Below are 16,908 nucleotides of genomic sequence, written 5' to 3'. Positions count from 1 at the left end.
TACCCTTTGTTTATATTCTTCTTACACTTTTATATGTGATCAGTACTTGCGATAATATAATTTTTTGTATGAGTTTAAGTCTTTGTTCGGTAAAGAAGAAAGGAGGACTGAGGGGAAAAAGAAGAAAAATAAATAAATGTTAAAAAATATAGAAAAACAGGTAAAAAAAAAAGAATTGAAATTAAGATTATTTGATAAAAGAAAGATAGATAAGGTAGAGTAAGTTTATTTTTAAATTAATAATTTTATTTGTAAATAATATTTAAAATTATTTTATTAGAAGTTTAACTTTTTATAATTAGTTTTATTCAAAAGTAATAAATATGAATTATTTTTGTTATTATTATTGTTGGGATTTATTTTTATAAATAAATTTATTTAAAAATATTATTTTTTATAAATATATATATATATATTACAACCCCTCCCCCTTTTTTATTTTTATAAAAACTAAAAAAAAAATTTATTTGTAAATCTCACTCAAATTATTACAATTTTCTCTCTACTTTTTTTTTATTTTTATCAAACACCTTATCATCTTTCACTTCCACGTAATTCCTTCCTCTCTTCCCTACTTCCCCTAAGGGGAAGCACTTGTTAGATGGTTCATGAATGAGTTGTCAAAATTTATCATTAGATATATATAATAATAATAACAAATTGATAGTTAAGATTTATTATAAAATAATGTGAGGCGATTATTTTGGTAGTGTCTGGAAATTAAAAATCTTTATAAATCGCATTACTAATGTTGAAAAAAACTGTTTGTAATCACTTTGTGGCGGTTTAAAACCGCCACAAAATACACAGTTTTAAAAAGTCCCGGCAATTTCGTGTGACTTGTTTGACATATTCTAGCAATTTAAACCGTCATAAAATTGATTTTAATTCAGCTTAATTTAATGTTTCTGCCGTTTTAAACTGTCAGAAAATTATTATTTTTTACTTGTTTACATTTTTTGGCTTTTTAAATTGCCAAAAATGTTATTTGTTTAGTTGTCAACTCAAGGTTCTCATTTTAGAGTGTTCATTGTGTTGTATTATGTGTGCAGTCCACAGCTCTTTTATTTACTCTTTTATCATCAACTTTTTCATTTCAAATGTAGGAATGTGCATAGTTGCCTGAGAAACTCAACCCAACCTCTAAAAACTGGTTTAGTTTGTGTGGTCTGAAAAATGTGTTTAGAAATCCAAATCTGTCTAAGATCACGTTCTTTGTTTAGGAAGCAGTTTTAAATAGAATTGTCTTTTAGATACAAAAAAAAAGTATTTCTTATAGGTAAATAAAAATCAAAATTAGATAAATAATTTAAAATATATAAAAAAGGAATTAGAGAAGTAATTTTTTAAAAAAAAATCATGATTACGTGAAGTGAAACACTTAAGTAATGCAAGTGAAGTAAATTAAGAGAAGTTTTTTAGTTAATCTAAGAAAACAAGAACCTGCTTTAGTTTAAATTTGTATACAAATAAATTAATTAAAAATTAACATACATGAATTAAATAGATAAATGATATTTTACCTATAAAAAGAACAAAATGTGTTTATCATCACAATAAAAACTATGAAAATGTTAGTTAATGATATTTGTTATTCTACTTTATTTTCAAATATTCTATAGTCCATATTAATATTATATTCAACTAATATAATATTATATCACCAACAAATTGCTATGATATCTAAAAAAACATCACATTGAAATATGAGATGCATATAGTTATATCTTTCAATTACCATCAAAAATTGACTCATTGGATTTCGGTGCCTTATCTTGAACAGGGGCAGGGGCTTTGGAGCAAGAGTAGTCCATTGTACCTATAGAGAATTTCATGCAAATGTTTCAGCATGTGAGAAAATGAAATACTTTCAAGAGAAATACTAGTAACACTCTAAATTAGTTAGACCCAATAAGAGACTATATTAAAAAGTGTGTTAGGGGTCAGGTCTGTTGCTAGCATTCTTTGTACTTTTAACAGTCACAAAGAAAACTCAAGAACTATTCAATCATAAGTCAAATCTTAATACAATAGTCACTGTATGTTTATTATATAAGTTAATGGCTAAACTCGATGCACCTGCAACAGAAACATCACTGCTATCATTCATAATTCATTAGTAAGTTTTAGAGTTCCATTTGGCACTTGCTAAACGTATAAACAAAATTAAAGACAGATTCCCATGTGAGTGCCAAAGGTAGATTCTACGCCTTTGAAATCATTCACAATCCTCATGAAATCACTCGCCAATTGAACAAAGCAACCATTAAATTCAATTCCATTTCAAAGTATTTCATTCAAAATACCTGTAGAGACATCCAAACGCTAAATTATCGTGATTGTTGAAAACGTTGACCTTCGAATTCGTCTAAGCTTAAATGCGTGACTTCCTCAAACTGAAATCGTCGAATCTGCCTCTCTCTACTGATGAATATATCTAAGCTCAAACGTGCCAATGAAGAATTTAATTCGAGAAGAAGAATTTTGAAAAAAGTTTGAGAGAAAGAGAACCTTGAATGATCTAAGAATAAGAACAAGTTTTTTTATTTTTATTCTTTTAAAAATAATAAAAAAATAATATATATATATATATATATGTATTAATTAAGGTGGCGACGTGTGACATACAGGTATTTAAAGATTCCGATGAAAATGTAATTTTTTTGTAGCGGTTAAAATAACCACCAAAATTATAATATTTTGTGGCCGTTTCGAGAAATAGCCAGAAAAAAATCCCTACTACTTACTTGCCTTTTTTAGTGATTGATGACTTGTTACCCATTAATTATTCAATTTTTGTTTGCAAGCTTGTAATTTTCATGTTTTAAAGTTGCATATCACCCTACCACCAACCTCAACACTATTCGTTAGCAAGAATCATAGATAAAACCTTGAGGAAGACATAATATGTAACTGAAGAAAGTGAAAAAGCTTTAAATTTATTAGTTATTAATTTGGGAAAAAAAAAGTATTATGTTCTTTTGATTTTAGAGGCTAGTCATTGAATTGTGGTCATAGACTTGCTTGGGAAAAATAGGACTGAAAATTTTAGTTGTCTTTCACTAGTATAAGGCAATGTAGAGTGTGAGGAAAAGCTTTTATATTTTAGTTCCAGCAAGAATCTTGTTTGGCTGTATCAAAGTCAAAGATTGCAGAGGCAACATGCTGTAAACCTTGGCAAGAACGACTTTGAAGGAGGTGAGGCAACTGATGATAGGGATTCAGAGCAAGAAGAAAAAGAAGTTGATATACATTTTAAATTAAAACAATTTGAAAAAATAAAAATATTAAAAAATTATCTAGTTAAAAACCTACTACTGCCACTAACTTTTGTGCCTCATTTGTGACACATTCACCTTACTACTTCACTGTACAAGTTTCCTATATTTTTAATATTTGAAGGTATATTTCTCATGAGAGATTCTAGCATGGAACAGTGTGCATGTCCCTCCTCCTCCGTGAGGTAATAAATTTTGTAACTTTAAAGTAGTGTGTTAAGTGATAGATGTGTGAAAAATCATTTACAATTGTTAGATATATAAATAATAAATTCAACAATTAAGATATACAAATATATTAAAAAAAATTATATATTTAAAACTATAAATAAAATTACATTTTTATCCTTCACATATTTTTCAAAAAGTTGTTCAAGATTTTCCTAGAGACCCCTTTGGTCTAGTGTTCCTATCAAGCGTGACCTCCGTGGTCTTCATGATGGCAGCTGTCAAATTTACCATGAAGTTTATTGTCAAACAGTGTTCATTGGACACCAATGGAGAAGATGAAACCTACAGATGTTTGATATTGTTGTGAGTGATGGTGTTCAGTTTTGTGACAAAGATGATTGGTATTCATTTTGTATTTGGTGTGTTCAGTTCTGAAGGGGATATTTTGCATAGAGATTGTTTGAATGTAATTTCATTTTTGTTCTTGTTAAAAAAGTGAAATGGTTGTCCTAGAAGGTTTTTTTTGGTGGTGGGGATTTTCCAATAGTGGTTTGTTTGATACCAAGTCCCAACCCCCAAATCAAAAACATCAGACTTGTAATGGGGCTTGGTGTGCCACAACGAACTCTCTCGCTGTTGAACCCCATGCTAGAATTGAACGAGAGAAAAAACTCCTTTACTAGAAAAATAGTAACTTTATCTCCCTCTGAAAACTCTCATCTTCCCAAAAAACCATACAGTTTAGACCTCTTGTTTTTTAAACTTTCACTTCCTCTTTGGTATTGCACAATGAAGCCACGGTGATGGTTGGTTCAAACAAAAACAAATATGATTTCTTCAACATAAAATCCCATAGCAAATCAATTTCCAAGTAGTCAAGCTAGTCATTAACTTACACAAATTTACTTCTTCAAATGCTCAATCTCATCCCGCACAATATAAAATTGCAAATGCCTGAATTCCTTCACCGATAATTTTGTCAATTAAGGATTCAAAAGTTTTGAAAACTTTCCTATTATTATTTTTTTATGTAGAAGATTAATCCAATAATTGTAAATATAAATATTTGTTTTAAATAAATTATAATTTTTTATAGATATTTATTAAAAAATTTAAAGAATAAAATATTATTATTAGAGGTATTTTTCCTAGATCACCAATGAGGAATTTACGTATGTGCTTCACCTTAGAAGCATTCATTTCTCATACTAATTTTATAAATAATCTAAAAAAAATTCTAAAGTTGTATATTTGGATTAAAAAATTAAAAGTTGATATGCAACGTTGAAGCATGAAGGTCATAAACTTGTAAACAAAAATTGAATAATTAATCAATAACAAGTCATCAATCATAATCGTCGATTTTTTTATTATTATATCTAATGATAAATTTTGATGATTTATTCATAAACCACTTAACAAGTACTTCACCTTAGGAGAAGTAGTGAAAGTGAAGCATGATAAGGTGTTTAATAAAAAAAAAAAAGAAATTGTAAAAATTCGAGTGGGACCCACAGAAATACTTTCCCTCTTAAATAAGGAAAAATGTGGAAAAGTTTAGTTTTTATAAAATCTTAATAATAACTAAATATAATAATATTTTTTATTTATTATTTTTAGATAAAATTATTTATAAAAAATAAATCCCAATAGTAATAATAAATAAATATAATAATAATAATAATAATAATATTAATAATTCATATTTATTACTTTTGAATAAAATCATTTATAAAAAGTTAAACTTCTATTAATTTTTTTAAAATATTATTTAAAAATAAAATTATTAATAAAAAATAAATCACTATCCTATTTCTAATCTATTTTTTTAAACGATCTTACTTTTTACTTTATTTCTTATTTATTTTCTTATATTTCTTCACACTTCTTTTCTTTTCTTTTTCCTCACTTTTTTCCTCTTTACCAAACAAAGACTTAGACTTGTCCAAAAATATATTACTACATCTTTTTAGCATAAAGCTTGTAACTAATATTGAACTTGAAGAAGTTTAAGATGAATTATTTAAAAGTAATATATATATATAATAAAAATAATTATATTTTTTAAATAAATTTATTTATAATTAATTAAACTCTTAATAATAAATAAATATAATAATAATTATTATTATTTATTTTTAGATAAAACTATATATAAAAAGAAAGCCCAATAATAATAATAATAAAAGTAAATAAATATAATAATAATAAAAATAATTCTTATTTATTATTGTAACGACCCGTCTGGTCACTACACCCGGCATAGCACACTAGAAACACCAGACAGATAGAACAAGTATATAAATATAGGATCTAGAATATATAGATATACAAGGTTCCAGTCTGACTAGAGTTAAAGTGTACTAAAGAAAATTACAACCAAATGCTATTATCCCACGTAGCCACAAGCAAAACAACATCACCAAGCAAAACAGCTGCAAGGTCCACCAGACTCACCACAAGACGCACATCTATTCCTGCCCTGCTCCCATACATAGTATGATCATCGCAGTCCAAAAACATGGAAAACAACAAAAGGGTAAGCTAGTGAAATTAAAATTCAACATACAATTATATAAATATCAATATAAATAACAACAGATACAGTTATCAGCACACTTGTACAGCTTATACCATTCAACAATATCAGCACCGCAATGCGGCAATATCAGCACTGCTTAGCAACAACAACAACACCACTCTAGTGGCTATAACGGCACCGCAAAGCGACAACAACAATACCACTCTAGTGGCTATAACGGCACCGCAAAGCGGCAACAACAGCACCGCCTTAGCGGTTAGAATCAGCACCACATGTGTGGCTAACAACAGCACCGACTTAGCGGCTATAATATCACCCAACCCAGCATATCTCAGCACAGCACAGCAATTCAACAAAATTATTACTTTCTACAATTCAGCCCAACGGTCTATAATTCCGTTATACTATATAATTTCTCTTATTAATCCATTGATTCCAGCTCAACAATACACCTCTAATACAACTAATATATTTATCTCAGCTTTATCCCCTAATCATCACAGCATATTCATCAAATTCGCTTGGCTTAGCATATAACATCATTGATTAACAATTTCGGCACAACTCAACAGTCAACATCCTATAGATCATCATCTCATTGCGCGCCCGGCGCACTCGAGGTTGCGCCCAGCGCGGCTCAACCCGAGAGCACCAAGGCTCTCCCGCGCCTGGCGCAATTCCAAATTGCGCCCAGCGCCTGCTTGGCAGAGACTCAAGGAGTCTCGTGCGCCCAGCGGAGCCTAACCCACGCCCAGCGTGGGGAAGGCAGAGACCTACCAGGGTCTCGCGCCCAGCGCAATTCACAATTGCGCCCGGCATGCTCTTGGTAGAGACTCCCAAGGAGCCTCCGCGCCCAGCGAGTCCAAAAGTGCACCTAGCGCGGTCCAAGTATCCCAAAAACATGTTACTCTTGATATCGCGCCCAGCGTAGCTCGAGTCACGCCCGGCGCGGGCCAACCAGAGACTCCCATTTGCAAGCTCGCCCAGCGCACACAGCCTTGCGCCCGGCGGGCTTGCCTAAACAGAGTCTCCTGGTGGTCGCGCGCCCGGCGCGAAGAACAGCGCCCAGCGCGAACTCATCAGTAATTTCCCCAAGTTCGAAAAATTGCTCAAAACCTGCAAATCTTAACAGCAAACAAGCATGTAATCCAGCCAAAATGCCACATTCTCATCCAACATCAAGAAAAATACCTCATTTTCCACATGCAACCACAATCCAAGAATTTCCTCAAAATTTCTCAAAAATCCCGAAAACCCCAAAAGCTTAACTTTAGAAGTTCTCAACCAAAATCATCAGTTCTCAGCCGGTTAAATGAGTCCCCAGACCCCCCTTTAACCAAACCACAGCATAAAACTAACTTCCCTTACCTTGAATCCAGAAATTTGAGCTCCGGGCACTTGAATGAAGAAGGAGAACGAAAGGGAGCTTGAACAAAGAGGAAGAACATGCTTGGGGACTCAGCTCTCGGACAAGGAATCAGTTCTCCTACCGCTTGCACCTAGAGTCACCAAGATTCACCACAAGGAATTTTGAGAGAAAAGAAATGAGTAAGGGTTGAGGAGAAGAAAAATAAGTGAAGGAGGAGGTGAGTGAGAGAGAGAGAACGGGGGTCTCACAATTATTTTTGAATAACATTATTTATAAAATATTAAACTTCTAATAAAATAGTTCTAAATATTATTTAAAAATAAAATTATTAGTAAAAAATAAGCTTCTACTTTATATCTCATCTATTTTTTTCATTAGGCAATCTTAATAAACAATCTTATATATTTTCTTTAATAAACAATCTTCACGCTATTATTAGCGTCGATTCCACGTGCTGTTACTTCTCGTGGTGAAGATTAATTGGGAAGATACACGGATAAACACGTAAATTAATAATATATAATATTTTAATTTATATTTAATAATATAATATTATATCAGTCTTTTAGAAACTTATTATTACGTGTCATATACAACTTCATCTACAACTTTCCTTTTGCACATTTCTTTCTTTCCACATTTGCATTTCTAGGTTTTCTTTCCTTCGATGGTGTTAGGGATGTTGCGAGGAAGAGTTCTTCGCCACTTGGGTTCAATTCCTAATCCCAGAGATTTCCTTCTTCGCCCATCGCATTCTCCTTCAACTTTCTCCACCTTAGACAGTGGTAGTGATACACGCAGAACAAAACTATTGGATTCCATCAGAAACATCAGAAATGTGGACACTGCTTTGGATTTGTTCCACCAAATGATTGCCATGAAGCCTTTCCATGGTAACAAGGACTTCAACTTATTGCTCGGCATCATTGCAAAGATGAAACATTACACAACTGTGATTTCCCTTACCAAACACATGTATTCCCTTGGAGTGAAACCAGATGTTTACACGCTCACTATAGTCATCAATTGTGTCTGCCGTTTAAATCACACAGTGTATGGCTTCTCTATTTTGGGGCTTATGTTCAAAATTGGTGTGGAGCCCAACATCGTGACTCTTACCACCATCGTTAATGGGTTTTGCAAAGAAGGCAATGTGGCTGAAGCAGTGAGGTTGGTGGAGCATTTGGAAGACTTGGGATATCAATCTGACTCCTACACGTATGGTGCAATAATTAATGGGTTGTGTAAGGTCGGAGACACTTTTGCTGCTATCTCATGTCTCAAGAAGATGGAACACTCTTTGGACGTTATTGCTTGGAATACAGTTATTGACGGCCTTTGCAAGGATGGCAAGGTATGGGAGGCTTTGGATATGTTTTCAGAAATGACTCGCAAAGGTATTCATCATGATCTGGTCACTTGCAATTCCTTAATTCACGGCCTTTGTAATTTTGATAGATGGAAAGAGGCTGCAACTCTACTGGGTCATATGATGAGAAAGGGAATCATGCCAGATGTGCAAACTTTTAATGTTTTAATTGACAATTTTTGCAAGGAGGGGATGATTGCAAGGACTAAAAGTATAATGGACTTCATGGTTCATTTTGGAGTGGAACCTAATTTTGTCACATATACTTCACTCATTAGTGCTCATTGTTTGCTAAATCAAATGGAGGATGCTGTGAAAGTATTTGATTTGATGATTCAGAAGGGCAGCATACCAACTGTTGCAACTTATAATTCATTAATCCATGGATGGTGTAAAATTAAAAACATAAATAAGGCTATGCATCTCTTGGGTGAAATGGTTAATTGTGGACTGAGTCCGGATGTTGTCACTTGGAGCATTCTTATTGGGGGGTTTTGTAAAGCAGGGAAACCAGTAGCTGCGCAAGAATTGATTTCTATAATGCACAAGCATGACCAACCTCCTGATCTCCAAACTTGTGCCATTATTTTGGATGGCCTATTCAAGTGTGATTTTCATTTGGAGGCAATGTCATTGTTTAGGGAGATGGAGAAGATGAATTTTGATCTCCATATTGTTATTTACAATATTGTGCTAGATGGATTGTGTAGGTTTGGAAAACTGAATGATGCACGAGAATTGTTTTCTTGTTTGCAAAGTAAAGGCATGAAAATTGATGTTATTTCTTATACGACAATGATTAAAGGTCTATGTAAAGCGGGACTATTGGATGATGCTGAAGACTTGGTGATGAAAATGGAAGAGAATGGCTGTCCCCGAGATATGAGGACTTATAATGTGTTTGTCCAAGGATTGCTGCGGAGATATGATATTTCAAGGTCAACAAAATACCTTTTATTAATGAGAGACAAAGGTTTTTCTGCAGATGCTACCACCACAGAATTGCTTATCAGTCATTTCGCAGCTAATAAAGAAAATCCTTCATTACAAGAATTCCTGCAGAAAATTTGTTTGAGTAGATAACTGGTATATTTGAATACCAACATTTTCTTCGGGGCTAACCTGTTAGCATTGTCAGACTCTATGCGCTTGGTTTTATTTAAGTTATTATGTCATTCTTCTTTTAAATATATCCATGAACTATGTTAAGGACTAATATTTTTTATATCTTCTCTCTGTCACTTTCATTCATAACATTCCTTAGTACATGCTCTGTTTTTATTTGTTAGAAATACTAGTAAATCCAATAAGGAAAATATATTTCGTTGGTTCATGCTTCAACGGTAATATTCTTTCTTCCCCCACCATTTCTTACACCATAATTCAACGTAGTAAATAGTAATTAATTTGAAGATCAAGGCTGTCATCACTCATCAATCAAATTAACTACTGAATTTTAACTTCAGGATTAGGTTCAGCATGTATAATACTTTTTTATTCGTTTAGTCCCATTTTATACTTCTTTTCCATTATACAGTACAAAACAAGAGCCTCGAGCAAAACAATTTATAATAAAATTGGGGAAACTTTTTAATATAATTAAGCACAATGATAATTTACAATACTATTTTTGGCCCCTTTTTCTTGTCTGTTTTTGTACAGATAGTTGCCTCTCCTTTGACTGTGTTCTGATACTCTGATACATTATCTTGAGTAGGAAAAGGTTTTTTTAGTCATAGCTAGCTAAGAGTAGGTTAAACTATTTTATTTGAATAAAAACTGCAATGCTATTTAGTAGTTGATGTTTGCTATCTTAAAACAACAAATTTTTTCAAGGTTCATAAAGCTGGATTTTCAACATTTAAGGTTTTCTCTTAAGGATCTCTTAGACTCCATTTAAGTACTCATTATTAAATTAAGATACTAACTTCACTTTTTTCAATTCACAAGTGGTTTTTAATTTCAACAATTAATGTGATATTGCGGTGTATTTTTGATGAGTAGCATATTGCTTTATCACCTATTGTTATATATATTAAATTGTTAAGTATAGTGACACCGGGACGGTGCTTGCTTGGCTTCAAAGTCAATAACAATCCACTCCAGCACGAGTACCTTCTGTGCAAGGCTTGTACAATTAAACGCTATGCAAGTCACTTGGAAATACCACTTGATAATTGAGGTTTGCGGTCAAATAAAGTCACTGATGAGTACATGTGAGGAATTTTTAATCTCTTTTTGAGTTTTGTTTTTGGTTTAATTTTCTTTTTTTGTCTCCGTAAAATTTATAATAACATGTTTTCTTTTGTAGGTTATGATTGACTTGGAATTAGTGTTTCTTATATCAGTATTAGTGGATTTGATCGAATTTGAGGTGTTGTTATTGATTTTTTTTGGAGTATCTTTAAAATCTTAGTTAAGTTGCCCTTATAGCATGTTAATGTTCTTTGTCTCTTGGTTAACTACACCTGTCGACAAAAATCAGTTTAGAATAGAGAAAAGTATTGCCGGCGAGTTGTGGAGGAGGAGCGTGGCGGAGAGGGAGAGGACATCAAAGCGGCCGTGGAAAGTGACGGTGGCGCCGGGGGTGACGAAGGGTTGATGGAGAGTGACGTTGGTGACGGTTCCCGAACCGGACAGGACACATAGGCCCGTGTTCTTTCTGCGGCTGAACCGGGCCAGGGCCTTGACCACGTAGCTTCTGCCCGGGATTTCTAAAATAAAAGGGGTCATAGCAGGCTCGGGCTCCTGGGTTATAACGAGTGGCGGTTTGGGCTTGTTTTTGGAGCCAGGAGGGCGGCCCCTGGGGCGCCTAACCACTTCAATTGTGGCCCCGTCGCCGGCGGGGGCGGAGGCGGCGTTGGGACGGGCATGGTGGTCCTCGGGCGTTTGACATTCCCGGGAATAGTGTTTTTTAGTTTAGGGTTTAATTATTTCTGTTTGTGATCTGGTTTGTGTAAAAAAGAGGGCTCTGTTTTAGATTTTCTTATGTGCTTTTTATTCCCCTTTCATGTTTGGATTAACTATATTGATAAAATGTCTTGGGAAAAAATGTTAATTAGGTTAGGATATGACTCCTTGATTACAGTGTTTTCTCCGTGTTATCTAGTTGAATGGATTTTGCAGTATTGTTGTATATGACATGATTTGGGTGTGCTTTAACAAGATTATTGGCGTTCTGTGAGATTATTGTTTTCCGTTTTGATGCTTGTATGTTTTGATATTTTTATTGGCAGAATTTATGTGTTTTTGTTGTCCCAAGGTGTGTAGATGATTATTATTTCAGGAATTGAGAATTTTGATCTTTTATCCATCAACTATTTTGTTTCTCAAACAAAGGAGAAAGTTACTTCCATGAGTTTATCAGGATTCCGTTTTTGAGAGCTAATTTGGTTTCATTGCTACATATGATAATTTTTGGCTCAATAATAATTTATTTACTTGGTGAATATGTTTGTTTTAGTTTTTTGCAGAAGATTTTACATGCATTTGACCTAAAATATGAATCTGGACTGGACCAGGTAATATGTAGACTGAACTTTTATTCTTTTTGGGTCATGTGTTAGGGGATTTGGGAGTTCTTGTCTTTTGGGGACTGAGTTCAAGCTATGAATATGTTTTGTTTTGTGTACCTTAATAGCTTATATAGGCCTTTGTTATACAGTAAGTTGGTAACAACCACCACCATGTAGTTCTTTACTTGAAACATAGGAGAGCTAGCTAGATATTGGTAGGTACTGTAAGTAAATGATGTTTCTTCATTTTCATCTACTTATATTTTGCAGCATTATTCAAAAGGCTAGCAACGCATTAGAAGTACTAAAAGAGGTCCTTGATGCTGTTGATGCTTAAAATCCTCAGGTGACTACTGCGAGTCTATTGTAGAATCTGTAAATACTTACATCCTAACTTTTGCTTTATAAATGTTTTCTTTTGTTGGGAGCAAGGGATGAATTCACTCTTGATCTTGTAGAACAATGTTCCTTTCAAAAGCAAAGGGTTATGCATCTTGTGATGCCTTCTAGGTAAGGGTGCTTCAAATTTCTCTTTACTTAAACTTTTTTGTACAATTTCCTTCTTTATCCTTTGTGGAACTGAGATGGTTCAGAGGATGAATGTAAATGCCTTTGCTTGTAGTCTGTTGGTAGCTCTAAGAATTTTCCTTTGATACTCATCTTATGCAAATTGCAAGCCCCAAAAAGAAAACTATGTTGGATTGTTTAATAATATATACAGTAGAGTTTTGGTGTTAATCTGTTAGACCCGCAATATGATACACATTGAAGGAGGCCAAGGCCGGAAATAATGGATACAGCAGCTGATAATTAGATAGAATCTAATTAACTTGAATCCAATTCTGATACAATTAGATAGGATCTGTTCGAATTTGCTTCTGTTATTTAGTCTCGCTCATTCCTTTATTCAGTTTTTTTATTTTTATTTTTTTATATTTTAGATTGGATTTATTTCTGTTCAGATTTAGTTTCCTTGTTTGGTGTTTGCCTCTTCCTAAAAGAGGATGAATTCAAGTATTGGATAACAAGAACTATTAAGTATTTGAAACTTGAGATTCACTGGTCTCTTAAAGCACCAGCAGCGTGGTATGATCGTGGTAGCTCTACCATGATCCCAAGAAAACCTATGGGAAAACCACAAAGATACACTCATGATAAGAACATTTCAAGTATTTTGAACAAACCAGTTAACAAAGGGTTACTCAGAAATCACTATTTGAACATATTCAACAAGTTAAGTAATTAATTATTCCTAATCTGGATTTACTTTCAGAATGAAATCTTCTCTTGTAATTTTCCCTAATATTAATGTATTTGCAGTTTTGCACATGTACAACCTGACAATGCATCTAGTTATTATTATATTGTTAATTTTTTCCTTAAACTGGTTTTGCATTGGTCTTTTGCAGAGATGAAAGCATAGTTTCTCGAGCAATTGAATTGAATGAGCAACTTCAGAAAGTTCTTGCAAGACATGATGACCTTCTTGCTGGCAGAACTACAACAACTGCCCCTCGATTTGATCACGAAGAAGCTGAGGAGGAAGAGGAACCTGAGCAGTTAGTTCGAAGGTGAAGACTACCTGTTCTTGTAATTCAATTTATTTCAAGAATTGAGAATTTTGATCTTTTATCCATCAACTATTTTGTTTCTCAAACAAAGTAGAAAGCTACTTCCATGAGTTTATCAGGATTCCGTTTTTGAGAACTAATTTGGTTTCATTGCTACATATAATAATTTTTGGCTCAATAATAATTTATTTACTTGGTGAATATGTTTGTTTTAGTTTTTTGCAGAAGATTTTACATGCTTTTGACCTAAAATGTGAATCTGGACTGGACTATCTTGTGATATGTAGACTGAACTTTTATTCTTTTTGGGTCATGTCTTAGGGGATTTGGGAGTTCTTGTCTTTTGGGGACTGAGTTGTTGTCTTTTGGGTCATGTAAGCGGCCAATTTTTTTTTCCCATTGTCTAAATCCCCTTCTCTGATCTGTTTCTGTCAATTCCTCTCGCATGTTTTTTTGTTTTCTTTTACTTAATTGCAGTTTGTTTCCAATTTTTGATGCATCATTTTTAATTGAATTTTCTGCAATTGATTCTGATCTGTCCTAGCTTCCTGTGAGAGTGTTGATGTTGCTCATTTTGACCATGCCCTTTACAAAGAAGCTGACCACTGAACCAAGCCATATGCAATACCAATATGAAGCAACAATGGAAGAGCTGATAGTACAATCAATGGCATTACTGCAGATTGTGTCTGAAGAAATCTCAAGATGTTTTGCAAAAAGCTATATGCAAACAATCCTGGGATAAAAAACTTCATATAAAGAGTAGCTGTTCTTGCAATGTCTTGATATTGATGAAGCAACACTAGGATGGGTTCTGTATAGAACCAAATAATTGATATAATGAAGGAGAAAATAAGAGGTATGATGCAAGAGACTTGTAGGTAAATTGCCAGCATTTGGTAATCCTTTGCACCAAATCCTTGCCCGCACAGTGTTTCCAGTGCCCCACTCAAACCAACCTAAGACAAGAATAAGGGTATGAACCAGGAATTTAATCTAGTAACAACATTTATCTTGTTGCATTCAATTGAACCAGGTTTGAGACAAATGTTATGATGTTAAATTTGCACCAGTGTTTATAAGGATAAATTCAGGTATAGAAATAAAGATTGGAAACAATCATTGACATTTAACCAAAAAATTGTATCTTTGTTAATCTCCTCTACAGGGTATGAGATAATGTTTACTATGCATATGAGGCATGCTTGTTATGATATAATGTTTTCATGTTCTCATGTTGTTTCCACATTCCAATCAATTTATAAATTCTCATCTTTTCTCCTGTTTTAGAAACGTACAATTGTACAAATTCTAGACATAGTGAAGACAAAAAACACAACCTAAGTCTTCTGTGACAATTTGTACCGCTACATGAGTTGTGAAGCATTAATGACAATTGGTTATGTGGGTTTTTCAAACATTTATTACGATTTGCAAGATCGGTAGCAGTCCAACTACTGATATTGAAAAGTTTAATTGTCATATATACTACAGTTTGTCTATCCAATGAACTAGGCACATATTAAGAGACTACAATAATAGAAGACTTTGGTTAAAAACATCCTTACAGTGATAAGAGAAAAGTATTTTATTTTTTATTTTTAAGAATTACAATGACAACAACATGATAGTAGAGAGAGATGAATCAATGAATTACCATAACAGCAACGCCTGTGACACTGAACCATGAGTTTGCGAGAGTAGAACCAGCAAGCTGAAGCTCACCAAGGTGACCAACAAGCATGACAGAAACCAAAGTGATTAAGTAATAGAACAAGTTGGTAAGAATCATTGGCAGTGAAAACAAGAGTTGATGCTTGGCCTCTTCCATGTCCAACACTTTATTCCACCACCCCACAACTTGGGGTCATGTGTTTTCTCTTCCATTATCATTTTCCCTTAATAGAGGTGTTTCTGTTCCATCTGAACTAGTACTTGCCTCCATCTTCTCTTTCATCTTCTACGTTATCTCTATATATATATATATGTGATGAGGAACCACTTCAACCATTCAAGATATCTAAATCGTTAAACAACCACAATCTTATTATATAAAACTATAGGCAAAAAAATACTGTATTATATAAAATTGTTCAGTACAGGGTTAGAGAGAGGAATGATCATACATACCTGATGGTTTAAGGAGACAGTGGTGAATTTTCAATGGTAGGAGGAACTTCAATAGTAGGACAAAAATATGTATACATATAAGTCAAGATTTCGTCATAACTTACAGCAAAAGAGTTAGCATAAAAGTAAGACATAACAATGAAGAAATTTCAGAACAAAAAGTGATATGACTGAAACATGCTGAAAGTTTCAAAGATATTTAACAAGTACGTGAACGTGGAATAGGTTCATACGAGAGAAAGGTTTCAGCTTTGATGGTGCAAATTTGGATCCACTCCGTTGTATGTATATATATAGTTTTTTTAATGGTAAAATGGAAATTCAATTTAAAGAATTATTTTTTTTAATAAAAAATTAGAACTATTCAGATATTACTCGAGTCCCATCCTTGATAAAATAATTTTTAATTAAATTTTATGTACCAGTCAAAGAAATCAAATTAATTTAAAACAAAACTTAAAATATTAATAAATAAAAACTGTAAATAATTTTTCCTTATTACAACAAAAAAATTAGTTTCCGAACCATGGGAAATATCAGGAGAGGGTTTTCCAACTAACGGTTGTATTGTATGTATGTTTTGACTATTGTGATCATGTTTTGTCTTGTTCTGATTAATTTGACTTCAAATATTGCTATCTTACTTCATCTTATTTTATAGATTTATCCTAAGTCTTGAGTAATTAAAATATTCATTATAAGAATTTGCTTATATTGTTTGCCCCGAATATGATATTAGCTATGTACCCATTTTACAAATCTTATTATCTAGTTTGCCTCATTTTGGTTATATTATAGTTTTCGAATTTTCTTTATAATTAGATATGGATCCGTGCGTTGCATAATTTATTGAATTTTTTTTATTTTTAGATAATATTTTAATATATGTAAATTAAAATTTTGTAATATAATAACTATTATTTTGGAATATGAAGATATGAAATAAATATATAAAAATTGTTA

At 32.9% G+C, this 16,908-nt stretch overlaps 2 protein-coding genes and 1 long non-coding RNA gene across 7 annotated transcripts; 2 read left to right on the top strand and 1 right to left on the bottom strand.

Moving 5' to 3' along the window:
• Positions 1-7,947: 7,947 nt before the first annotated feature.
• Positions 7,948-9,956, top strand: LOC145949324 (uncharacterized). The gene has a single exon (XM_083063216.1). The coding sequence runs from the start codon at positions 8,028-8,030 to the stop codon at positions 9,810-9,812; it is 1,785 nt and encodes a 594-aa protein (XP_082919342.1). The 5' UTR covers positions 7,948-8,027; the 3' UTR covers positions 9,813-9,956.
• Positions 9,957-10,108: 152 nt separating this feature from the next.
• LOC145949282 (TOM1-like protein 4) lies at positions 10,109-15,048 on the top strand. 5 transcript variants are annotated; one of them, XM_083063222.1, is made up of 7 exons: positions 10,109-10,945; positions 12,193-12,250; positions 12,515-12,590; positions 12,677-12,754; positions 13,654-13,815; positions 14,137-14,189; positions 14,360-15,048. In XM_083063222.1, exons 3-7 carry the CDS (start codon positions 12,565-12,567, stop codon positions 14,422-14,424), a joined length of 384 nt encoding a protein of 127 aa, XP_082919348.1. In that variant the 5' UTR covers positions 10,109-10,945; positions 12,193-12,250; positions 12,515-12,564; the 3' UTR covers positions 14,425-15,048. The 5 variants fall into 5 exon arrangements, with proteins under 5 accessions (XP_082919348.1, XP_082919349.1, XP_082919352.1 ...); XM_083063223.1 differs by lacking the exon at positions 12,193-12,250; XM_083063226.1 differs by having other exon boundaries at positions 10,109-12,250; positions 12,703-12,754.
• LOC145951643 (uncharacterized) lies at positions 14,021-16,198 on the bottom strand. Its single transcript, XR_014429497.1, has 2 exons — positions 15,946-16,198; positions 14,021-15,835 (listed from the first exon to the last, which is right to left on the bottom strand). It is a non-coding gene; the product is annotated as an uncharacterized LOC145951643 (long non-coding RNA).
• Between the last annotated feature and the right edge of the window lie 710 nt (positions 16,199-16,908).

Source organism: Cajanus cajan, chromosome 9 (genome assembly GCF_000230855.2).
Source record: "Cajanus cajan strain Asha chromosome 9, NIPB_CcT2T_4, whole genome shotgun sequence".
Lineage (NCBI taxonomy): Eukaryota > Viridiplantae > Streptophyta > Magnoliopsida > Fabales > Fabaceae > Cajanus > Cajanus cajan.
This window is presented reverse-complemented; position numbering and strand designations above follow the sequence as displayed.

Coding starts and splice junctions, on each gene's coding strand:
- LOC145949324 (XM_083063216.1), top strand. CDS start 8,028: ATGGTGTTAGGGATGTTGCGAGGAAGAGTTCTTCGCCACTTGGGTTCA.
- LOC145949282 (XM_083063223.1), top strand. CDS start 12,565: ATGCTGTTGATGCTTAAAATCCTCAG. Junction 12,591..12,676: donor TTGATGCTTAAAATCCTCAG/GTGACTACTGCG, acceptor GTTGGGAGCAAG/GGATGAATTCACTCTTGATC. Junction 14,190..14,359: donor GTTGTTGTCTTTTGGGTCAT/GTAAGCGGCCAA, acceptor GATCTGTCCTAG/CTTCCTGTGAGAGTGTTGAT.